This window comes from Chiloscyllium plagiosum, chromosome 19 (genome assembly GCF_004010195.1).
Source record: "Chiloscyllium plagiosum isolate BGI_BamShark_2017 chromosome 19, ASM401019v2, whole genome shotgun sequence".
NCBI lineage: Eukaryota > Metazoa > Chordata > Chondrichthyes > Orectolobiformes > Hemiscylliidae > Chiloscyllium > Chiloscyllium plagiosum.
In genome coordinates this window covers 48,928,848-48,954,304 of record NC_057728.1, presented here as the reverse complement: position 1 = coordinate 48,954,304, position 25,457 = coordinate 48,928,848, and the positions used below count along the sequence as shown (strand labels likewise).

The 25,457-nt window shown below is 44.3% G+C and overlaps 1 protein-coding gene across 2 annotated transcripts in view; it reads left to right on the top strand.

The window, feature by feature from the left end:
* frs2a (fibroblast growth factor receptor substrate 2a) overlaps positions 1–25,457 on the top strand; it is an 81,255-nt gene that overhangs the window by 33,403 nt on the left and 22,395 nt on the right. Inside the window, exons 3-5 of one of the 2 annotated variants that reach the window (XM_043709773.1) lie at positions 11,231–11,322; positions 11,913–12,099; positions 24,151–24,309. In XM_043709773.1, coding sequence (XP_043565708.1) covers positions 11,257–11,322; positions 11,913–12,099; positions 24,151–24,309 — 412 coding nt within the window. In that variant the 5' untranslated portion in view covers positions 11,231–11,256. Of the gene's footprint in view, positions 1–11,230; positions 11,323–11,912; positions 12,100–22,423; positions 22,483–24,150; positions 24,310–25,457 lie in introns of those variants that run through there. The other variant, XM_043709774.1, reaches the window with a different exon arrangement.

Below are 25,457 nucleotides of genomic sequence, written 5' to 3'. Positions count from 1 at the left end.
GCGGACATCGCGGGTGGGTGGGGGGCAGTGTTGGACGGGGCTTGGGAGCCAGGCGGTGGGAGGTTTTGGGATTGGGCAAGGGCTCGCCCACGGTGTGTTGCTGCTAGTCTCCTGAATGGGCAGCAGACGTAATAGAACACTCCGAGCCCCAGAGGAAAGGCGTTGAATCGATTAACCAAACAATCAATTATCCGGACGATATCGTGCCCGCCCATCTCGTTCGGATAATCGAGGTTCCTGTGTATGTCCTGTACCTCAGGATTTCCTGCAACAACTTGCCCACCACCGACATCAGGCTCACTGGTGTATAGTTCCCTGGCTTGTCCTTACCATCTTAAATAGTGGCACCATGTTAGCCAACCTCCAGTCTTCTGGCACCTCACCTGTGACTACCGATACAAATATCTCAGCAAAAGGCCCAGCAATCACTTTCCTAGCTTCCCACGGAGTTCTAGGGTACACCTGATCAGGTACTGGGGATTTATCCATTTTTATGCATTTCAAGACAGCTGGCACTTCCTCCTCTGTAATATGGACATTTTTCAAGATGTCACCATCTATCTCCCTACATTCTATATTTTCCATGACCTTTTCCACAGTAAATACAGATGCAAAATACTCATTTAGTGGCTCCACACAAAGGCTGCCATGCTGATCTCTGAGGGGCCCTATTCTCTCCCTAGTTACCCTTTTGTCCTTAATGTATTTGTAAAAACCTTTTGGATTCTCCTTAATTCTATTTGTCCAAGCTATCTTATGTCCCCTTTTTGCCCTCCTGATTTCCCTCTTGAGTATATGCCTACTGCCTTTATACTCTTCTAAGGATTCACTTGATCTATCCTTTCTATACCTAACATAGGCTTCCTTCTTTTTCTTAACCAAACCTTCAATTTCTTTAGTCATCCAGCATTCCCTACCAGCCTTTCCTTTCACCCTAACACGAACATACTGCCTCTGGACTCTCGTTATCTCATTTCTGAAGGCTTCCCATTTTCCAACCGTCCCTTTAAGTGCGAACATCTGCCCCCAGTCAGCTTTTGAAAGTTCTTGCCTAATCCTGTCAAAATTGGCCTTTCTCCACTTTAGAAATTCAACTTTTAGATTTGGTCTATCCTTTTCCAACACTATTTAAAATCTAATAGAATGATGGTCACTGTCCCCAAAGTGCTCCCACACTGACACCTCAGTCACCTGCTCTGTCTTATTTCCCAAGAGTAGGTCAAGTTTTGCACCTTCTCTAGTAGGTACATCCACATACTGAATCAGAAAACTTTCTTGTACACACTTAGCAAATTCCTCTCCATCTAAACCCTTAACACTATGGGAATCCCAGTCTATGTTTGGAAAGTTAAAATCTCCTCCCATAACCACCCTATTATTCTTACAGATAACTGAGATCTCCTTACAAATATGTTTCTCAATTTCCCTCCGACTATTAGGGGGTCCCAGTAAGGTGATCATCCCTTTCTTATTTCTCATTTCCACCCAAATTTCTTCCCTGGATGTATTTCCGGGAATATCCTCCCTCAGTACAGCTGTAATGCTATCCCTTATCAAAAACGCCACTCCCCCTTCTCTGTTGCCTCCCATTCTGTCCTTCTGTAGCATTTAGTATCAAAAGGCTGCTTGATTACAAAAGCATTGAGCATGATCCTGTCCTGGCCACAAAGGGGCACTTCACAGGTGAAGTCACCAGCAAGTCCCTGAAATGGGAGAAGTTGAAGCTGATTGTAGCACTTCTAATTTTTATATCGTTTGTTCCTGGGCATCGCCTGCTCAGCCATCATTTATTGCTCATCCCTTATTGACCAGAGGGCAGTTAACAGTCTGAAAGTCACATGTAGACCAGGTAAGGACAGCAATTTCCATCCATAAAGGTCATTAGTGAACCAGATGGATTTTTGTTTCTCCAACAATTGACAGCTGTTTCATGGTCATCATTACAATCTTAATTCCAGCGATTTTCACGAATTCAAATTCCACCATAGTGGAATTCAAGCCCAGGTCCCCAGAACATTACCAATGTCTCTGGATTAATCATCTAGCAATAATACTACTAAGCCATCACTTATAATGGGCTTTTAGTAATTTAACTAGCAAGATAGATTTAGAACTATGGAAAGATTTACCACAGAGCAGCTCTCCCACAACCTCAGTTAGAATTTGGCGACTTGGGTTTTTCCCATCTGTTGAAAACTTTACTTCTCACAAGTTTTGGATCAACCATGAAGGTCACCTGAGCTAATTTACCAAAATACTTGATCAAGGGGAGGCCTATTGATATTAAGACCATAAGACATAGGAGTGGAAGTAAGGCCATTCAGCCCATCGAGTCCACTCCGCCATTCAATCATGGCTGATAAGCATTTCAACGTCACTTACCCGCACTCTCCGCATATCCCTTAATTTCTTGCAAGATTAAGAATTTATCAATTTCTGCCTTGAAGACATTTAACGTCCTAGCCTCCACTGCGCTCTGTGGCAATGAATTCCACAGGCCCACCATTCTCTGGCTGAAGAAATGTCTCCTCATTTCCATTTTAAATTGACCCCCTCTAATTGTAAGGCTGTCCCCACAGGTCCTAGTGTCCCCACCTGACTGAAACAAATTCCCAGCGTCCACCTGTTCTAAGCCATGCATTATCTTGTAAGTTTCTATTAGATCTCCCCTCAATCTTCTAAACTCTAGTGAATACAATCCCAGAATCCTCAGCCATTCATCGTATGTTAGACTTACCATTTCAGGGATCCATCCGTGTGAATCTCCGCTGGATGTGCTCCAGTGCCAGTATATCCTTCCTGAGGTGTGGGGTCCAAAACTGGAAACTGTATTCTAATTGGGGCCTAACCAGAGATTTATAAAGTCTCAGCAGAACATCACTGCTTTTACATTCCAACCCTCTTGAGATAAATGACAATATTACATTTGCTTTCTTAACCACGGACTAAACCTGCAAGTCTGCCTTTAGAGACTTCTGGACAAGCACTCCCAGATCCCTTGGTACTTTGGTTTTATGAATTTTCTCACCGTTTAGAAAATAGTCCATGTCTGTGTTCTTTCTTCCAAAGTGCAAGACCTCGCATTTACTCAATTGAATTTCATCAGCCATTTCTTGGGCCACTCTCCTAAACTGTCTAAATCTTTCTGCAGCTTCCCCACCTCCTCAGTACTATCTGCCTGTCCGCCTAACTTCGTATCATCAGTGAACTTCGCCAGAATGCCCCCAGTCCCTTCGTCCAGATCATTAATATATAAAGTGAACAGCTGCGCCCCCAACACTGAACCCTCTGGAGCACCACTTATCACTAGCTGCCATTCTGAAAAAGAACGTTTTATCCCAACTCTCTGCCTTCTGTCAGACAGCCAATCCTCAATCCTACCAGTAGCTCACCTCAAACACCATGGGCCCTCACCTTATTCAGCAGCCTCCTTATGAAAGGTCTTTTGGAAGTCTAGGTAGGTAACATCCACCGCAGTTCAGGCAGCATCCAAGGAGCAGGAAAATCGATGTTTCGGGCAAAAGCCCTTCATCAGGAATACAGGTAGAGTGCCGGAAGGGTGGAGAGATAAATGAGAGGAGGGTGAGGGTGGGGAGAAAGTAGCATAGAGTACAATAGGTGAGTGGGGGTGGGATGAAGGTGATAGGTCAGAGAGGAGGATGGAGTGGATAGGTGGAAAGGAAGATAGGCAGATAGGACAAGTCATGGGGACAGTGCAGAGCTGAAAGTTTGGAACTGGGGTGAGGTGGGGAAGAGGAAATGAGGAAACTGGTGAAGTCCACTGTGGATGCTGCCTGAACTGCTGTGCTTTACCAGCACACTCTAATCCAGAATCTGCTTTCCAGCATCTGCAGTCATTGTTTTTACCTAGGTGACATCCACCAGGTTTCCTTGGTCTACTTGTTACCTTTTCAAAGGTATTATTGCTTGACTGGGGTCCTCGATAGTTTGAATTTTTTAAAATATCTGCAATAAAGAGTATAATGACAATCGTGAAACTGTTTGGAGGGTGGGACTAGATTGGGTTGGGATATCTGGTCGGCATGGACAAATTGGACCGAAGGGTCGATGTTTCCATGCTGTACATCTCTATGACTCTATATTGTCGATTATTGGAAAAACCTATCTGGTTCACTAATATTCTTTTGGAAAGGAAACTGTCATCTTTACCTGGCCTGGCCTATGTGTGACTCCACATCCACATTAATGTGATTGACTCTCAACTGCCCTCTGGACAATTAGGTGTGGGCAAGATGTGAATGAATAAAAAAGTCTGTTGGAAAGAAATACGTAAGGACACAGAAGGAAATTCAGGCATTGTTTGGGGCTTTTTCACTAAAACTTGCATCTCTGCTGCAGTATAGGGCAAGTTAACCCAGTAAGGGTCTCAGAACCTGATACACTGAAGCTGATAATTCAAAATAAATCAGAGATTTAGATTGTGCTGCAGATGAGTGTGCCATTTTGCAACTGTCTAAGTCATCGCATTGACTGTTTTTGTGCACTCTCGTATTTATTCATCAGTGTAAGGACCATGTCAAGTTTTATTGAATCAACAGTAAACCTGAGACATTTCTCAATCGTATCATTGCACAATTCCAAGTTTCAGGGTAACAAAATATAGAATTTCTTTTTGTTGCGGAATTTTTTTTTGGTCACCATGTTAAAGGAGCTTGTACGATCTCTTCAAATAACCTTTCTTTCTCCTGTGCACAAAACCTTCCATCATATGTAAGGATTTGGCTGTGATTCTCCTTCCAATGGAAAAGAACTCCAGAAGAGAATATTTGCTTACAGTTAGGCTGAAGGAAGTTTTTGAAAGACCAAAACGTTGTAAGAGATTGTAACGTTACAGGAATCTACATCTAGGTGGCTGATAAGATCATCTCATGAATGCTAATAAAATTGCATCATTACTTATCTTAGAGCACAAGTCCTTTAATCCAATCATGTCGCCGTTGTGTTAATTCAGCAGTAAAGATAAACTTAAATTATAAAGGGTGAAAGATTATTTGAAATTTATAAAGGACACCTCGATTATTGGTGTACTATTTGCTGTAAAATACCATTAGTTTGAAGCCTGTTTTTATTTTTCATAAGTTTGTAGAATAGAATCCCTACCGTGTGGGAACAGGTTGGCCCAGCAAATCCACATTGGCCCTCTGAAGAATAACCCACCCAGGCCTATTCCCCTACCCTATTACTCTGTTTCCCCTGACTAATGTAACTAACCTACACATCCCTAAACATTATGGGCAATTTAGCATGGCCAATTCACCTAATCTGCACATCATTGGATTTTGGGAGGAAACTCATGTAGACAAGGAAAAAAATGTGCCAACTCCACACAGGGAGTCGCCCAAGACTGAAATCCTCCTGAAGAGGAAACACTCCTGCCAGTGTCCATCCTTCCGAACCCCTTCAGAATCTTGCATATTTCAATGAGTAGTTGGAAGATCTGATTTGATTTGTTGTGTTCACATGTACCTGAGTACAGTGAAGAGCTTTGTAATGCAAGCAGTACAGGCAGATTATAGACATACCGATCAAGGGATGCTTAGACAGAACAATGCATACAAACTTGCGGCTGCATTGGAGGTGCACAAAGAAACATCGATACTATTTGATTAGATTAGATTCCCTATAGTATGGAAACTGGCCCTTCGGTCCAACAAGTCCACACCAATCTTCCGAAAAGTAATGCACCCAGACCCATTCCCCTATCCTATATTTAGCCCTGTCGAATGCATCTCACATTATGGGCAATTTAGCATGGCCAGTTCATCTAACCTGCACATCTTTGGATTGTGGGAGAAAACAGGAGCACCCGGAGGAAACCCACAGAGACACAGGGCGAATGTGCAAACTCCACACACAGTTACCCAAGGCTGGTCTAATCACTGAGCCACTGTGCCATTCAACAGTCTATAACAGCAGGGGAAGAAGTTGTTCATGAATCCATTGGTACATGTGTTCAAGATTCTGCCTGATATTAGGTTGGAAGAGAGCATTTTTGGAGTGGGGGGAGTCTTTGATGATGTTGGCAGCCTTTCTGTGGCAATGAGAAGTGTAAGTGAAATCCATGGATGGGAGGTTGGCTTCTGTGATGGTCTGGGCTATGTACACAAATTTCTATAGTTTCTTACGGTCCTTGGCAGAGGGAATTAGAAAATAAATTGGGGCAGATGCAGGGTGAAAGGATAAATCAAGTCAGTCGTCGTCTTCAAGTATTGCAGCGTACCAACTACATATCCATTCTCCATATTAAATAAATGAAAAATTTTCAATACAAAGTTTACCATATAATCTAGTCTAGATCTTTTTTTAATCGTGAGTTCTCTCAAATTGTTAGTTATTTCTGTAAACTGATATTAAATGTTAAGTGGCATTTCACAATCATCCACATACCTTAGAGCAACTTGATTCTGTAGAAACAAAAACAGAAATTGCTGGAAAAAACTCAGCAGATCTGGCAGCGTCTGTGGAGAGTAGGAGTTAATCAGAGAAATCAAGGCCTAGTGTGTGGGGTTGGGGTAAGGACGCGGAAGAAGGTGCCTTAAGCCCTTGAACTTGATATTTAGCCCAGAAGGCTGCAGAGTTCCCAAGCAGAAAATGATGTTCTGTAAATTTGCTGGAAAATTCACTAGTGAGCGTAAGGAATAATGCTGTCACTATCCCTGGTCACCCTCATTTTTCATTAAGTGCACTGCATTCAAAACATGGATAGACAAGACTTGGAATCAAGTACTTTAAGATCTTCTGGATAGAAGTGTCCATTCATGGTGATGAAGCTTTTTGTGTGGACAGTTGGTGTCCATTTGTCATTACAATCTTGTCTGTTTGGCAAGGAGCAGTAAATTGATTTGGTCTGTTTGTTGAACTAACCAAACTTCAGTTATCATGATGCCTGTTTGATCAGTTTGAATGTCCATAACACAACATTGTTTGCTAATGACTTCACACCATTTCGAGACTTTGAGCTAATGGGAACTGTTACTTAGCATTGACATCCAGGCAGCTGTTCATTGCCTTGAAATCCAAAACCTTAACATTGCAGCTGAATTGGTTTTAAATAACCTATATATACTGCAACCCAGTGTACTTGACGAACGATTCATAGTTATAGATTTACTGTTTAAATTGACATATTGTCATTCGCATTGAAATGCATCTATTTTACGTTATCAGTTACTGCTTGTAGTATGGCTGAAATTATTATTGTTATGTATGCAAGTTAACTTGTGTCTATAATATCTTCCAAACAATCATGAGATGAACAGAAGCAAAATAGTGCAGATACTGGAAATCAGAAATTAAACAGAAATTGCTGGAGAAACTCTGCACCTCTGGGAGCACTTGGTAGAGAAAAAGAGTTAATGTTAAAGTCCAATATGACTTTTCTTTGGCACAGGAGAAATCTGCTTTTATTTAGCATTGGAGGGCAGTAAACTTGGTGACCTGGTGAACTGTGATCTAATCTAAATTGAGATAAAGCAGATGATGTCTAATGCTTTAGAGTGTCACATCCCATTGAATCAACCTTTTAGGTTTGATTCATAGTTCTTGTTTAAAAGATGTACTGGAGCAATCGCCAAAAAGCGGATGTCATTTGGAAGGACAGCCAAGTCTTTGGCCTTGATGGCTTGAATATCAGAATCATCAAGTCCGCTTAGCAGAATCTCCTATCCATTCCAAACTGCATGATACTAGTAATTCCAAGATCTGGTTTCAGATAGTCAATACTTAACACCAGGTCAAACATTGTATCATGTGTTTGTGGATAAAGAGAGGTATGAGCATAACACATGCAAAAAAGACCACTTAATCTAGACTCTTATCAAAAGTATTATTCAGACAACTCATTTGGTTAAAGTCGTACCGGCTGTTGACTTCAGCTGTTGAGGTGATCAATTTTACAAATTTATTAGGATTAAATTCCCGAATTTTGGGTATTGAGGGCTGGAACTGCTGCATATAGTAAAATGACACGTAATTAACCTAATCTAAAGAAGATGTATTGAGCATACACTAATGTGACATCACAGAAAAGTGATTGAAAAAAAGAGTCGTGATGTGGAGGAGCTGGTGTTGGACTGGCGTGGACAAAGTTAAAAATTGCAAACACCAAAATTGTAGTCCGACAGGTTTATTTGGAAGCACTAACTTTCAGAGTGCTGCTCCTTCGTCAGTTGGTTGTGGAGTATAAGATCATGTGACAGAATTTATAGCAAAAGATTACAGGGTCGTGAAACTGAAATGATGTATTGAACAAACCTGGATTGTTAAGTTTCTCATCTTTTAGAATCGATTGCAAGTTAATATGTAAATCCCAGAACTACTTTTAAGTCACCTTCTCAAGTACCAGTAATGACAGAACAATGCAATTTCAAGTGCACAATTCTATCTTTGAAATGGTAACTGATATACTTACGAGACTGAGAAAAGCATGTATGATTTTATAGACAGTATGTTACTGTAGTCTACTTTAAATGAATTGGGTTCGTTATGCAATTAAAGTTTTTATTGTAACTATTAAATGTACTGAACTATAGGGTTAGAAAATATGTATTCTGTACATATGAAGTTTATGCATTTCACAAATTTCCTGCTAGAGATATTAGCAGTGAGAAAGCAAATGATTGGATGAAATATTTTTGCACCTGACTTTCTCTTTCACTAAGTATTTACAATAATCCTTCGCAGTTTATGTTGACCCTCATATTAAGAGTAAAGGGAAAGATTGCCATCTATCAAAGAAAGAATCCAGAGTAATTAGATGCTTAGCCAAAGAATTTCAAAGCAAGTCAAGCATGAAATCTTGATTTCCTAGATCTTTTGAAGGGGTTGTGGGTGTAGTGGGTTTGGGGGAATGGAGTGTACAGGCTTTGTAGTGATACTGTCCAAACAGTTTCATATAAGCCAGGATGCAATCTTCTAGGTTCTGGGGCAGTGATTACTCATGACTAAATCAAAATTCTGACTTTCTTTAGACCAGCGTTCAGACCTAAAAATTTCACAGTTCCATCGGATAGGGCTATCAACTTATCTTAACTAAATAGCAAATGTGGAATTTTTATCAGCCCTTTGAGGATCTAATTTCCCAATTCTGTTCATTTGTTGATAAATTTAAGTCAGTAAGTTTGGTTAGAAATTTCTGATGAAAAGTTTGTCATAATTGCTTTCTTCCTGCTGTAGATCTGCACCTGTACCTCAATCAGTATTGTAGTGTATTGAATGTATCATAAAATCAGTTACTAGAAAAATAGCAGCCAAAACAACCAACTTTAAATTGCAACAATTCCACTTGAAATGATTAACCTTTGTACAAACCTTTTTGAACTTCTCACCTGCAAAATATAAAGGGAATACGTATAAGAAATGTATTTTTGACAAACACCACCACAGTTTTAAAACACAGTCAAACCAAGTCTACTTATGTTGCTCATAAACACAGATCACTTTTTTCCTTCCAATCAATCTGAATTCTTCCTCATTTATGCAAAGTTAGTCATTTATGATTGCTTATTCAGATTACAGAATACTTAGAAAATGAAATTTAACATTGGTGTTCTGTCTTCATTCTGAATCCATTTCAGTTATTGAAGATACGTCAGATGTAGGAGCAACAGTAGGCCATTCAGCCTGTTGAGTTTGCTGTGCCATTCAGTGAGTTCATGGCTGATCTGATCATTCTCAAATCCACTTTCCTACCCTTTCCCCATAGACCTTGATTCTCTTACTACTAATAATAATAATATATAACTAATAATAAGTCTGTCTATCTGAGCCTGAACTGTGCGTTACAACCCAGCCTTTACAACCCACTGTAGTAAAGATTCACGACCATATGAGAAAAATAAAACTCCTCATTGTTGTTTTAAGTGGTTGTTGCATTACTTTGAGATTATGCCATCTGATTCTAGACTCGCCCAGAAGTGAAACAACCTCTCAGCATCTACCCTGTCAAACCTACTAAGAATGTTGAATGTATAGCTGAGGTTGCCTCTTATTCTTCTAAACTTCAATAGGTACAGGCCCAACCTACCAACCACCCCTCATGAGAATCCCTCCATGCCTGGAATCAACTTAGTGAATTATCTGACTGCCTCCAATGCTTCTATATCTTTCCTTAGATAAGGAGCTCAAAGCTTTTTCCAGTATTCCATGTATGGTCTAACTAGTGCCTTATATAATTCCACTAAGAGTTCCCTATTTTTATACTTCATTCCCTCTGAAATAAAAATCAATGTTCAATTTGCCTTCCCTATTACCTACTGAATTTGTGTTATCTTTTTGTGATTTATGCATGAGGACCCCCAAGTCCCTTTATGCGGCAGCTTTCTAAGTCTTCCTCCATTTAAATAATACTCCCCACTTCTTCCTGCCAAAATGCATAACTTCATATTTCCCCACATTGTGTTCCATCTACCAAAGTTAAGCCCACTCACTTAACCTGTGTATGTCCCTCTGCAGCCACTTTGTCAGCCTAACCATTTGCCTTCTCACCTGTTTTTGTGTCATCTGCAAACTTGGTCTGTCATCAGAGTCATTTATATTGTAAATAATTGTGCCCTCAGCAATGATCCCTGTGGCACTCCACTAGTTGCCATGCTGACAGTTAGCCATTTATATCAACGTTATGTCTTTTATTAGTGAGCCAATTCTTGACCTATGCTAATATGCTACCTACATCACCACAAAACTTAAATAAAATCATATCTGGCAACCTTTCTATCGCTATCAACCAGCTATTTGGTAAATTGCTTAAACTTGGCATGTGTTGTGATATTTGGTTTTTAATTTAGGAAAACAGCTGTACATGTAATGACCACAATAATCTTGAATTCATTATTTCATTTACTTTTGGTATGTCTTGGATTCATGGATGAGGTGGGATTACTGAACTTTAATTCTTTGTTCTCTTGATAATGGCATTAAACTATTTTTTTGTCTGACAATAATATGAGTATTGATTCCTTTCAGTCTCTTACACTTGAAACAAAATTAAATTAAACCTAAAATAAAATGAAGAACTGGGGATGCTGAAGATCTGAAACCAAAACAGAAATTGCTGGAGAAACTCAGCAAGTCTGGCTGCATCTATGGAGTGAAAGCATAACCTAACTATGAACGGAATTAGACATTTAGAAAAAATCAAAGTAATGTAAAATGGAAAACACTTAATATTTTGACCTGAGTATAAGTCACATTCAAATGTTTTTTATTTCAGAGATCAGGCGGTCTTCTGAAGAAGTCATGGGTAGCTCTTGTAGCTGTCCAGATAAAGACACTGTCCCAGATGACCATCTAGCAAAATTTAAGGTAATATGTTTTAAGCCTACAGTCTTTTATGTGTGTGTATGTTTCTTTCCCTCTGGAACATGGTCATATGTATTGGAACGTCTTTGCTATTCATCCCTGAAAATTTATTCAGAAATCATTGTTACACCTGAAGTTATGCAGTTGAGCATCACAATGTTGTATATACATTACTTGTAAATGGTTGCTAATTGGAAAATTCTTGAAAAAGCTGCAGCCAAAAGAAAATGTTATGAAAAGAGTTAAAAAGAAAAATGAAATAAGAGACTTCTGTACTTTTACAACCATAATCAGGATATATTTAGGATTCTAACCTTCACCAGTATTTTCCAACTCGCTAGCATAAACAGGATCCTTGCTTTTAACAGTATAGCTTTGCCCATGCTAATGGAGATCCAGAAACCACATCATATGAACTTTTGGATTAAAACTGCTGCTTCTCGATTAGTTGAGCATCATGATACCCAAATCCAAGTACTGTTTCCATGGAGTTAAGATTGACACAAGTGATTGATATTTTGGAACACATTTTTATTATGCAAGTGGTATCTAGTTCTTAAAACTCTAAGGTTTAAAGTGTATTTTCTCCACAGGTGATTAACGTGGATGATGATGGTAATGAGCTGGGTTCTGGTATAATGGAACTTACAGATACAGAATTGATTTTACATACACGGAAGAGAGATCCTGTGAAATGGCCCTACCTCTGCCTGCGTCGTTATGGCTATGATTCTAACCTCTTCTCTTTTGAAAGTGGCCGAAGATGTCAAACTGGGCAAGGTATGTCAACCACTTATTAACCGGATTCAGAAGAACAACTGTCTCTTAGAATTTGTATTCACAAGTATGCTTTGAGAAGTTGACTTATTTCAAATTCAGTTTGAGCCGTTCATGTGTATATATAATAATTCTGAAGTGCATTGTTTATTTGTAAATACAATTGACTATTTAATAATGATTTTTATACTTCAACTGTGGTTTCAAGCACAGATTAGGTTCATGAGTAGGCATTCAGTCCCTTCACTTTGCTCTGCTGTCCAAAAAGGCATTTTAATCTTGTTTCTCTTTATCCATCGGTAATTTCAGCACAATTCGTTCAATAATGTGTCTCATTTATTTTTTTCCTATGTATATTTCAACTTGTTTACATGAAATTTCGTCCCTCACTGCTGTGCCCAGTTTAGTTTTATCCAACTAATTGTCTTTCTCTCTCCCCACTCTCCCCTACTCCCCACACACAGGCACGTGCGCGCGCACACACACTCACCTCCTTTTTTTCCATAGCCTTCTGGTGCTCGTTGGTTTGATTGTAAGGCCATAAAACGTAGAAGCACAAATAGGCGAGTCAGCCATTCTGGTCTGCTCTGCCATTCATTGAGACAATGACTGCTCTGATAGTTTTTAATTCCACTTTCCTGCCTTGTCCTTCATCTTTGAATCCCTTGAAGATTAAAAATCTTTCTTAGCCTTGAGTATACTTAATGATCAAGTCTCAATAGCACAGATTTGCACAGACTCACAACCCCCTGAGAGAAAAAGTTGCTCCCCATCTCTGTTATGAATATGTGCTGCTTTTTTCTATCATATGCCCTCTGGTCTTAGACTCTCCTACAGGGGAAACAACCTTTCTGCATCGAGCCTGTCCAGACCTCTAAGAATCTTGTATGTTATATTCAAATAATGGCATTCCATCCAACATAGAAAGCATTAAAATAATGATAGTCATTTATTGCATTGACTGGGTTTCTTAGATTTTGTTTTTTAAGTGATCAAGATGTTATCCTACATCAGCACTTTTAAGAAAGGACCACTGATAATGATGTGAAGTTAGATCTCTTGTATGTTTTTTTGTTTCTGGCAATAATAATACTCCCAAATGAGGAGAGTCGAGGGCAATTTTTGTGCCTTATTGCAATGAACTAACTCGGCACAGGCTAAGGAACCTCCTGATCTGAGGTCACACAGTTTTACCAATCATACTTGCACTTGAAAAACTATTAAGAGCTATTTAAGATATTTTTTGGTTTGTACATTGCTGTGTAATTACAATTATGGGAGCAAAAAATAAAGTTCTCAATAATTTCATGCAGAGTTAAAATGTATTTTGTTCTAATATTTAATTTTCCTGAAAATGTTTGATGTGCTAGGTCACCCTAAGGCTGTCATCCAGTTATCATCCTTAGTCCAAATTCTAATCAGGAATTAAACACAATTAAAGTAACAGTGAGGGATTGTTGGTGATGGTGTCTTTCAGCTGACACTTTAAACTTTAATGCAATTTGCATATTTTGGTGCTGTGACAGTATCCTGTGACATTATTCGAAGAAGAAGGAGTTTGTCCAGTTCTCTGGCCAACATTCTTTTCTAAATCTAGCATCAAAATTGTGTTAACCAATCATTAAGTTTTCTGTTTGAGAGAACTTGGCTGTTTTTTCAAAAGTCCAAGTCATGAATACTCTCTATCCTTCACTGTACCATTAAAATTGGCAGGTCGAGAAGGGGCAGAACTGGAGTGTTTGTCCTTTTAGATGGTACCTCGTGGTAAGGCCCTATGTAGGCAGTGAATCTATTCTATTTACGTAGAAAAGCCTTAGGTTAGAAATTTGGTAGATTGAATTCCTCAGATACTGAAAGTGAGGACTGCAGATGCTGGAGACCAGAGTCAAAAAGTGAGACACTGGGCAAACACAGCAGGTCCGGCAGCATCCGAGGAGCATGAAAGTCGATGTTTCAGGCATAAGCCCTTCAGCAGGAATGAATTGATGAAGAGCTTCTGCCCGAAATGTTGACTCTCCTGCTCCTCACATGCTACCTGACCTGCTGTCCTTTTCCAGCATATCACTTTTCGACTTCATAAGCCTAAGGGTATTGTTTACACAACGAATGAGGATGTTCAGATTGTGAATAGTTTATTTTTCATGGCACTGCACATTGAATGAAGAACTCAATCTTAAAGATTGGATGAATGGAACTGGACAAAGAGACATAGTGAGTCTCAATTTTAAAATTATACATTAGATTACATTACAGTGTGGAAACAGGCCCTTCGGCTCAACAAGTCCACACTGCCCCGCCGAAGCGAAACCCACCCCTAGCCCTACATTTACCCCTTACCTAACACTGCGGGCAACTTAGCATGGCCAATTCACATGACCTGCACAACTTTGTGACTGTGGGAAGAAACCGGAGCACCCGGAGGAAACCCACGCAGACACGGGGAGAATGTGCAAACTCCACACAGTCAGTCGCCTGAGGCGGGAATTGAACCCGGGTCTCCAGCGCTGTGAGGCAGCAGTGCTAGCCACCGTGCCGCCCACTAGTATGCTTGTGTTGATTTTGTAACTAAAATTAGCAAGTTGGAAAGCAGGGATAAACATACTTCAAGCACAAGGTTTATTGTGTAATTTGAAACTGGGTTATGATACTACCATTGGGAGAAGTAATTATGGCATGATTAGGCTGAACATTAATACTAGTTGGTGTTTTAATTCAAAGTGTTTGTGCTAAGAAATTTGGAAATGGTTATTTAGCATGGGTTCAATTCCCATATGGGCTTGAGATTACCATGAAGGTCCCACCTTCTCAACCTTGCCTGAGGCTTGGTGACCCTCCGGTTAAACTACCACCAGTCATCTCTCTCTCTCTCTCTCTCTCTCTCTCTCGTGCTCTCTCTCTCTCGCGCTCTCTCTCTCTCTCGCGCTCTCTCACTCGCACTCGCACTCTCACTTTCTCACACTCGTTCTTGCTCTCACGCTCACTCTTGCTTTCTCTTTCACGCTCGCTCTCACGCTCGCTCTCACGCTCACTCTCGCTCTCTCTCATGTTCACTCACTCTCTCACGCTCGTTCTCACTCTTGCTCTCTCCCACGCTCGCTTTTGCTTGCTCTCTCACTCTCGCGCTCTCTCTCATGCTCGCTCTCTCTCACGCTCGCGCTCTCTCTCTCACGCTCACGCTCTCTCTCTCACGCTCGCGCTCTCTCTCACGCTCGCGCTCTCGCTCACGCTCGCGCTCTCTCACGCTCGCGCTCTCTCACGCTCGCGCTCTCTCTCACGTTCGCTCTCACGTTCGCTCTCGCTCTCGCTCTCATGTTCACTCTCGCTCTCTCACGTTCGCTCTCGCTCTCACGTTCGCTCTCACGTTCACTCTCACGTTCACTCTCGCTCTCATGTTCACTCTCGCTCTCTCGCGCTCTCGTTCACTCTCGCTCTCTCATTCACTCTCGCTCTCTCGTTCGCTCTCGCTCTCTCATGTTCGCTCTCGCTCTCTCTCACGTTTGCTCTCGCACTCACATTCACTCTCGCTCTCGCTCTCACGTTCACACTCGCTCTCTCGCTCTCGCTCTCACGTTCACACTCGCTCTCTCACTCGCTCTCTCACGTTCATTCTCGCTCTCTCACGTTCGTGCTCTCTCACGTTTGCTGTCACTCTCACGTTCGCTCTCGCTCTGACACGTTCGCTCTCGCTCTCACGTTCACTCTCGCTCTCTCTCACGTTCGCTCTCGCTCTGACACGTTCGCTCTCGCTCTCACGTTCACGCTCTGCTGTCTCTCGCGCGCTGTCTCTCTCTCGCGCGCTGTCTCTCGCGCGCTGTCTCTCTCTCGCGCGCTGTCTCTCGCGCGCTGTCTCTCTCTCGCCCGCGCTGTCTCTCTCGCGCGCGCTGTCCCTCTCACGCATGTGTCCTCGCGCTCTCTCGTTCGTGTGCTCTCGCACTCTCTCGCTCGCGCGCTCTCTCGCTCTCTCCCTCTCGCGCTCTCTCTCGCTCACTCTCTCGCGCTCTTTCTCGCTCGTGTTTGTTCTCTCTTTCGCGCTCTCTCGCGCTCTCTCGCGCTCTCTCGCGCTCTCTTGCGCTCGCACTCGCTCTCTCTCTCTCGCTCTCGCTCTCTCGCGGTCTCGCTCTCTCGCGGTCTCGCGCTCTCTCTCGCGCTCTCTCTCTCGCGCTCTGTCTCTCGCGCTCTCTCTCGCGCGCTCTCTCTCGCGCTCTCCCTCTCGCGCGCTCTCTCTCGCTCTCACTCTCGCGCGCTCTCTCTCGCTCTCACTCTCGCGTGCTCTTTCTCGCTCGTGTTTGCTCTCTCTTTCGCGCTCTCGCGCTCTTTCGCGCTCTCTCTCTCGCGCGCTGTCTCTCTCTCGCGCGCTGTCTCTCTCTCGCGCGCTGTCTCTCTCGCGCGCTGTCTCTCTCGCGCGCTGTCTCACGCGCGTGTTCTTGCGCTCTCTTGCTCGTGTGCTCTCGCGCTCTCTCGCTCATGTGCTCTCGCGCTCTCTCCACTTGCGCGCTCTCACGCTCTCCCTCTCGCGCGCTTTCGCGCTCTCTCTCGCTCTCACTCTCGCGCGTTCTTTCTCGCTCGTGTTTGCTCTCTCTTTCGCGTTCTCGCGCTCTCTCGCGCTCTCTCTCTCGCGCTCTCTCTCGTGCTCTCTCTCGCGCGTGCTCTCTCTCGCGTGCTCTCTCTCCCGCGCTCTCTCGTGTTCTCATTCTCTCGCTCGTGTTCGCTGTCTCTCGTGCTCTGTCTCTCGTGCTCTGTCTCTCGCGCTCTGTCTCTCGCGCTCTGTCTCTCGTGCTCTGTCTCTCGTGCTCTCTCTCTCGTGCTCTCTCTCTCGTGCTCTGTCTCTCGTGCTCTCTCTCTCTCGCTCTCTCTCTCTCTCGCTCATGTTCTCTCTCGCTCTCTCTCTCTCGCTAGTGTGCTCTCGCTCGCGCACTCTCATGCTTTCTCGCTGTCTCTCTCTCGCGCTGTCGCTCTCTCGCGCTGTCGCTCTCTCGCGCTGTCTCTCTCTCGCGCTGTCTCTCTCTCGCGCTGTCTCTCTCGCGTGCGCTGTCCGTCTCACGTGCGCTGTCCCTCTCACGCGCGCTGTCCCTCTCTCGCGCGCTGTCCCTCTCACGCGCGCTGTCCCTCTCTCGCGCGCTGTCCCTCTCGCGCGCTGTCCCTCTCTCGCGCGCTGTCCCTCTCTCGCGCGCTGTCCCTCTCTCGCGCGCTGTCCCTCACTCGCGCTCTGTGTCTCTCTCGCGCTCTGTCTCTCTCTCGCGCGCTGTCTCTCTCTCGCGCGCTGTCTCTCTCGCGCGCTGTCTCTCTCGCGCGCTGTCTCTCGCGCGCTGTCTCTCTCTCGCGCGCTGTCTTTCTCTCGCGCGCTGTCTCTCTCTCGCGCGCTGTCTCTCTCTCGCGCGCTGTCTCTCTCTCGCGCGCGCTGTCCCTTTTGCGCGCTGTCCCTCTCGCACGCTGTCTCTCTCTCTCCCGCTGTCTCTCTCTCGCGCTGTCTCTCTCTTGCGCGCTGTCTCTCTCTCGCGCGCTGTCTCTCTCTCGCGCGCTGTCTCTCTCGCGCGCGCTGTCCCTTTCGCGCGCTGTCCCTCTCGCACGCTGTCTCTCTCTCTCCCGCTGTCTCTCTCTCGCGCTGTCTTTCTCCTCTCTCGTTGTCCCTCTCTCGCGCGCTGTCCCTCTCTCGCGCGCTGTCCCTCTCTCGCGCGCGGTCCCTCTCTCGCGCGCTGTCCCTCTCTCGCGCGCTGTCTCTCTCTCGCGCGCTGTCTCTCTCTCGCGCGCTGTCTCTCTCTCGCGCACTGTCTCTCTCTAGCGCGCTGTCTCTCTCGCGCGCTGTCTCTCTCGCGCGCTGTCTCTCTCGCGCGCTGTCTCTCTCGCGCGCTGTCTCTCTTGCGCGCTGTCTCTCTCGCACGCGCTGTTCCTTTCGCGCGCTGTCTCTTTCTCTCGCGCTGTCTCTCTCTCTCTCGCGCTGTCTCTCTCTCTCGCGCTGTCTCTCTCTCGCGCGCTGTCTCTCTCTAGCACGCTGTCTCTCGCGCGCTGTCTCTCTCGCGCGCTGTCTCTCTCTCGCGCGCTGTCTCTCGCGCGCTGTCTCTCTCGCGCGCTGTCTCTCTCGCGCGCTGTCTCTCTCGCGCGCTGTCTCTCTCGCGCGCTGTCTCTCTCGCGCGCTGTCTCTCTCGCGCGCTGTCTCTCTCGCGCGCTGTCTCTCTCGCGCGCTGTCTCTCTCGCGCGCTGTCTCTCTCGCGCGCTGTCTCTCTCGCGCGCTGTCTCTCTCGCGCGCTGTCTCTCTCGCGCGCTGTCTCTCTCGCGCGCTGTCTCTCTCGCGCGCTGTCTCTCTCGCGCGCTGTCTCTCTCGCGCGCTGTCTCTCTCGCGCGCTGTCTCTCTCGCGCGCTGTCTCTCTAGCGCGCTGTCTCTCTCGCGCGCTGTCTCTCTCGCGCGCTGTCTCTCTCGCGCGCTGTCTCACGCGCATGTGTTCTCGCGCTCTCTAGCTCGTGTGCTCTCGCGCTCTCGCTCGTGTGCTCTCGCGCTCTCTCGCTCGCGCGCTATCACGCTCTCCCTCTCGCGCGCTCTCGCGCTCTCTCGCTCTCACTCTCGCGCGTTCTTTCTCGCTCGTGTTTGCTCTCTCTTTCGCGTTCTCGCGCTCTCTCGCGCTCTCTCTCGTGCTCTCTCGCACGTGCTCTCTCGTGCGTGCTCTCTCTCACGCGTGCTCTCTCTCTCGTGCTCTCTCACTCTCTCTCTCTCTCTCGCGCTCTCTCTCTCTTGCTCGTGTTTACTCTCTCTTTCGCGCTCTCTCGCGCTCTCGCTCTCTCTCGTGTTCTCATTCTCTCGCTCGTGTTCGCTCTCTCTCGTGCTCTGTCTCTCGTGCTCTGTCTCTCGTGCTCTGTCTCTCCTGCTCTGTCTCTCCTGCTCTGTCTCTCCTGCTCTCTCTCTCGTGCTCTCTCGCGAGCTAGGTCTCTCGCTCTCTCGCGAGCTCGCTCTCTCTCTCTCTCGCTCTCTCTCTCTCTCGCTCGTGTTCTCTCTCGCTCGTGTTCTCTCTCGCTCTCTCTCTCTCTCGCTAGTGTGCTCTCGCTCTCTCGCTTGCGCTCTCTCGCGCTTACTCGCTGTCTGTCTCTCTCGTGCGCGCTGTCTCTCTCTCGCGCTGTCTCTCTCTCTCGCGCTGTCTCTCTCTCGCGCGCTGTCTCTCGCGCGCGCTGTCTCTCGCTCGCGCGCTGTCTCTCTCTCGCGCGCTGTCTCTCTCACGCGCTGTCTCTCGCGCGGTGTCTCTCTCACGCGCTGTCTCTCTCTCGCGCTGTCTCTCTCTCGCGCTGTCTCTCTCTCGCGCGCTGTCTCTCTCGCGCGCTCTCTTGCGCGCTGTCTCTCTCGCGCGCTGTCTCTCTCGCGCGCTGTCTCTCTCTCCCGCGCTGTCTCTCTCTTGTGCGCTGTCTCTCTCTCGCGCGCTGTCTCTCGCTCGCGCGCTGTCTCTCTCTCTCGCGCTGTCTCTCGCTCGCGCGGTCTGTCGCTCGCGCGCTGTCTCTCTCTCGCGCGCTGTCTCTCTCATGCGCTGTCTCTCGCGCGGTGTCTCTCTCTCGCGCTGTCTCTCTCTCGCGCTGTCTCTCTCTCGCGCTGTCTCTCTCTCGCGCTGTCTCTCTATCGCGCTGGCTCTCTCTCGCGCTGTCTCTCTCGCGCTGTGTCTCTCTCGCGCTGTCTCTCTCTCGCGCTGTCTCTCTCGCGCGCTGTCTCTCTCGCGCGCTGTCTCTCTCGCGCGCTGTCTCTCTCGCGCGCTGTCTCTCTCGCGCTCTCTCGCTCTCTCTCGCTCGCGCGCTCTCACGCTCTCCCGCTCGCGCGCTCTCACGCTCTCCCTCTCGCGCGCTCTCGCGCTCTCTCTCGCTCTCACTCGCGCGTTCTTTCTCGCTCGTGTTTGCTCTCTCTTTCGCGCTCTCGCGCTCTCTCGCACTCCCTCTCACGCTCTCTCTCGTGCTCTCTCTCGCGCGTGCTCTCTCGCGCGTGCTCTCTCTCGCGCGTGCTCTCTCTCGCGCGTGCTCTCTCTCTCGCGCTCTCTCTCTCTTGCTCGTGTTTACTCTCTCTTTCGCGCTCTCTCGCGCTCTCGCTCTCTCTCGTGTTCTCATTCTCTCGCTTGTGTTCGCTCTCTCTCGTGCTCTGTCTCTCGTGCTCTGTCTCTCGTGCTCTGTCTCTCGTGCTCTGTCTCTCGTGCTCTGTCTCTCGTGCTCTGTCTCTCGTGCTCTGTCTCTCGTGCTCTGTCTCTCGTGCTCTGTCTCTCGTGCTCTGTCTCTCGTGCTCTGTCTCTCGTGCTCTGTCTCTCGTGCTCTGTCTCTCGTGCTCTGTCTCTCGTGCTCTGTCTCTCGTGCTCTGTCTCTCGTGCTCTGTCTCTCGTGCTCTGTCTCTCTCTCGCACCCCCACACTTTCTCCCTCCCTCCTTCCTTCCTTCCCCCCCCCCCCTTCCCTCGGACAATGGTGAATTTTACTAGTAATATTGCAATCCAGATGCTATCTATTACCTTGATTTATGTAACATTTTATAGGTTATGTATGACCAATTAAGTCAGTTTTACACTGTTACAATAAATATTTTCTTTAGATGGATTGTTCTAGTTTGTTTTCAGATTGGCCAAAGCAACTTGTAGATTTGATGATCAGAGTGGCACACTTGCATACACTTCCCTGCAAAGAAGAGTAACATGTAAACACTGCCTGTTTTAATGGGATGAAAAAGGCACCAGACATTCTCTGGCTGATTCTTGGGGACGTGCCTTGGCAAATCAGTCGATTTTCCTGATTTCAGTTTGAATTTGATTGAATTTGTCAATTATTATCTAATTAGTGCATTTTCCAATACAATGCTATAAAAACTATTGCTGCCCCAGTTTGCATTTGTAATTTTGTAAATTGTCCTGATGAATATAAAACAAAATGTAAATTAAAATGTCTTTTTTAAGCCATGCTCTAGTTTTTTAAATCTGTTTTTCTGTTATCACTGATCATGAGACTATTGTTAATTGGAGCATGATTTAAAATACTTCATTTTAATCTACTATCTTCCCTGTTTAGTAACATCTGATGAAAACAAGTTAGCTGGTTGATCTTTTTTTTAATACCTATGTAGGAAACCTAATTGGTCCAAATAGGTTTGCCCCCTAACGTGCCAGCACTACCTTCTTTGGGAGCCACCTGACAGTAGACACTTTTAAACATTTTTGCTGGCACTTGGGGGCAAACCTATTTGGATCATTAACTTCTAAACAATATGAATGAAATGTTTGAGATGTCATCATTAGAGTTAGATCAGTAATCCATTGGCGATATTGTACATTTTTCACTACTAGTATACTTCTGTATTTGAGTACAGGTGACTTTAAATTCTAATAAAAGCTGTTTATTTTTGATGAACCATGAACCTGTCACGATTGCCCAAGTAGTGCTGTCTCATAACTGAATGTGGATCAGTGGTGCTGGAAGAGCACAGCAATTCAGGCAGCATCCGAGGACAGGCAAAATCGACGTTTCGGGCAAAAGCCCGTCCTCGGATGCTGCCTGAATTGCTGTGCTCTTCCAGCACCACTGATCCAGAATCTGGTTTCCAGCATCTGCAGTCATTGTTTTTACCTCATAACTGAATGTAACAGTCGAATATCATCTTGGTTTGTCATTTGATCCTTCAAATCTACATTAGTTTGTGTGCATGAGGAAGTTCAACATATTAGACCAAAGCTTTATAGCAGCACATCAATGTTTCTATATTTTGTTTAAAGGCAAGAGTATCTTGTGACTGGTCATATCTGTTTCTTATCTGTTAGCTGTTGAAACACGTGATTTTACTGGGGATGCTGCAAAGTTGAGTTCTGACAGACATGAACAGCTTAATTTTGTAATAGAAATTATTTATCTTTCTGTATTTGTTTCATTTGTTAACCTTTTTCAAGGAAACACAACTTTTCATAAAGGACTCTTTAACTTTCTACTTTGTGCTTAAGATTTTGTACCTAGCTACTTTTGTACCTAAGATGGCACTGGGATTGGCGATATTGTACATTTTTCACTACTAGTATACTTCTGTACTTGAGTACAGGTGACTTTAAATTCTAATTGTTTGAGTCCGCTTGAAGCATTTCAGAGAAATTAAATTATATACAAATGCATTTTGATGTTTGATGTTTGCAATTTGGTTCTCCTGGACTGCATGTTTTTCATTCAGTAGCATCTTGCATGAATTTACATGCTCGTTGGTGTTTCTGTGGTAAAAGTATATGAAACTTATTCTGCATATAAAAGTCATGATCCAGTCTTGGTGTTTAAGAAAATAATCATTTCTAGCATTTAATAATTGAATTAACAATGTTGACTCTGACTTAATGCTTACAATGGAAGGATAAATCAAAATGCTGGGAGAGGTGGACGTTACAGGGTTTCTTTCTGTACATGTAGTGGTAAGTGAAGCTCCCTCTGCTGTTCATTGCAAAGAGGCACAATGCTGGGGAGATGGCTAATATTAGTGCCTGCCTTTACTGCATGTAATTTCTCAGACAGGCCATCAATTGTATGTCTCTATGTACAGAAATGCCCAGCCACTGACCGAAAACCCCATCCCTCCATAGTATCATGAAATTTGTGGGGTTTTTCTTCCAATTTTGTGACAGTTTATCTTTTTTTTTTGTCCCTTAAACCTAGCACTGTGTTTTATGTTAATTATTAAAAACTAGTAAGAGTCTGCATGTGGTTCTCTACGGTGGTTTATTGTTTATCCAGTAGATAGCTGAGCTGTATGGATTACAAACACTTGATTCGTGGTCTGTGCTGTGTTATCGGATTCTCAGTTGGGTTGCTTTAATTTGCTTTGGTGACACTGGGATGGGATTGGACTAATCCTGATTTCGGTGTGTGTCTGAAATGAGCTGCTCGAGGAAGTGGTGGAGGCTGCTACAATTACAACGTTTAAGAGTTAAAAATCACACAACACCGGGTTTTAGTCCACCAGGTTTATTTGGAAGCACTAGCTTTCAAATTGCTGCTTCTTCAGGTGGTTGTGGAGCAGAATCATAAGACACAGACTTTATAGCAACAGGATTGTAGTGTCATGGAATGTAATATTAAATAAATTTAGTCTTCCATCTTTTAGAATGGTCATGCTATTTCCAAATAAACCTGGTGGACTATAATCTGGTGTTGTGTGATTTTAAACTTTGTCCACCCCAGTCCAACATTGGCACCTCCACATCATGGCTACCATTTAAAAGGCAAATGGATCGGTACATGAATGCGAAGGGTTGACAGGGGTATGGGCCAAGTGCTGGCAAATAGGAGTACATTAATTTAGTATATCTGGTCAGTATGGACGAGTTGGACCGAAGGGTCTGTTTCCGTGCTGTGCATTTCTAGGACTCTATGTCTGCTGAAAAAATTCCTGGCCAGAGAACCGCATAGGATGAGTAATCTGCCAGCTCTCTATCTCAAGTCTCGAAAGAATAATGGCAACTTGGGTGAAATGCTAGACAGTCAGCAGAGATCTTGGAAGCCATAACTCCAGCATGGATTCAATATCTTTAAGGGAGGGAGGATGCTTTGTGCATCATAAAACACAATTGCACCATTGACATCAATATCATGATTTTAAAATTTTCATAATTGTTTTCAAATCACTGTACGACCTTGTTCCTCCCTATCCCTGTCAGCTACTTCAGCCCTATAACTCTCAAAATATTTGTGTATATCTAATTCTGGCTCTTGTACATCCTTGACTTTAATTGCTCCACCTTTGTTAGCCATGTCTTCGGTATCTAGGATATGCACCAAACATCTCTATCACACTTTTCCTCTTTGCACATATCTCAAAATTTACCACTGTGACCAAGAATTTTGTTAGCTATCTAAATACCTTTTTATGACGCTCAGTATCATACTTTGTTTTAGAAGAATCCGGCGAAACTTGCAATATTTTGTTATATTAAAATCGATATATAAATTTGTACTTTAATTACACTTGTAAAAATGTCAATTTAAAAATATATAGCAGTGCACATGTCAATTTTGTCAGAGCTTTCAAAATGTCTTGAATTATTTGCATATTAGATCTTTAATGTTTATCCGTTGTTCTTTAGGCATCTTTGCTTTCAAATGTCCACGAGCAGAAGAGATTTTCAACTTGCTGCAGGATATCATGCAGTCAAACAGTATAAGTGTTGTGGAAGAGCCAGTTGTGGAAAGAAATGAACCACAAAATGAATTAGATATTCCGAGAACTCCACGGACACCTACCAGTGAGTATTCTTAATATTTTTGTACAAATATACTTATTGTAAGCAAACAGCTTCATCTTGAAGGCCAAGAGTTTAAAGATTTTCTTACTATGAAATCAGCCTCCGTGTTATTCAAAACCGAAAGATTTTCTCCAGCGATTAACCTCCCAACTGGAGATAATGTTTACTTATTAAAATTAAAACCACAAATCAACTAGCCAGGAAGGGATGTCAAATAGGGTAAAATTGGACATACACTCATTGGAGTGCAGAAGAATGATAGTTGATCATATTGAAACATGCAGGGTGAGTTAGGCCTTTCTTTGACAGGAGTGAAGGTTTATAGGAGACTGACGAAAAAAGTGGAGTTGAGGCCATGATTAGCCACGATCTTGCATAGTTAAGAAGATGCAGGTAGCCAAATGATCCAGACCCGCATCTATATCTTGACTTTACTATATCAAGTTTGTACCAGTAAACTTGAAAATTCACAATTTTGTCACAAATTCTGGGCAATCCAAGATGTAGGACGGGAAACATTTCTGCCTGTAAGAGCTGCTCCTTTCTTTTTGAGGTATTTTAGGTGTTGGAGGTGATTTCCTTGAATTCCAGGAGCAGCAATTACTGTTTTATATGCTGTTACATTGTTTTGGAACTTTGGAAAAAAAAAGTCAAAACAACAGCACTTTTAACAGGAAGAAGAGCAGACAAAGGAAGCACAAGGTGAGGTCAGTGCAGGAGAGAGAGAGAGAAAACCTGCACAGTTACTGCCTTTGCTGTTTGAATTCGTGTATTGCTGGACATCGGAGTGCATCTGGGAAAATTAACAAACAGTGAAATTCACAACTAATCTTGGAGGGACTGTTGGGCGAAGTTCACAGCACAGAATCAGATAAGTTAACTGTAGTTTTAAGTCTGTCCAAAAGAAAGGTTGTATTAGTGAGTGCAGTGGGTTCTTTCTTGATTATATGTTTTTGGAGATACGTCTCTTGATTAAACTTAAAATGTAAGCCATAGCTATTAATTTAACCTGGGGGCAGTGTTTGTAGAGGAATAAGATGGTTTTATTTCTGGGTCTGTTAGATTGTGAAGGAGCAAAAATGGCCTTTGCAGTGATATGTACTTCTTGTCAGATGTGGGAGTTTAAAGAGAGTTTAAGGGTTACTGCG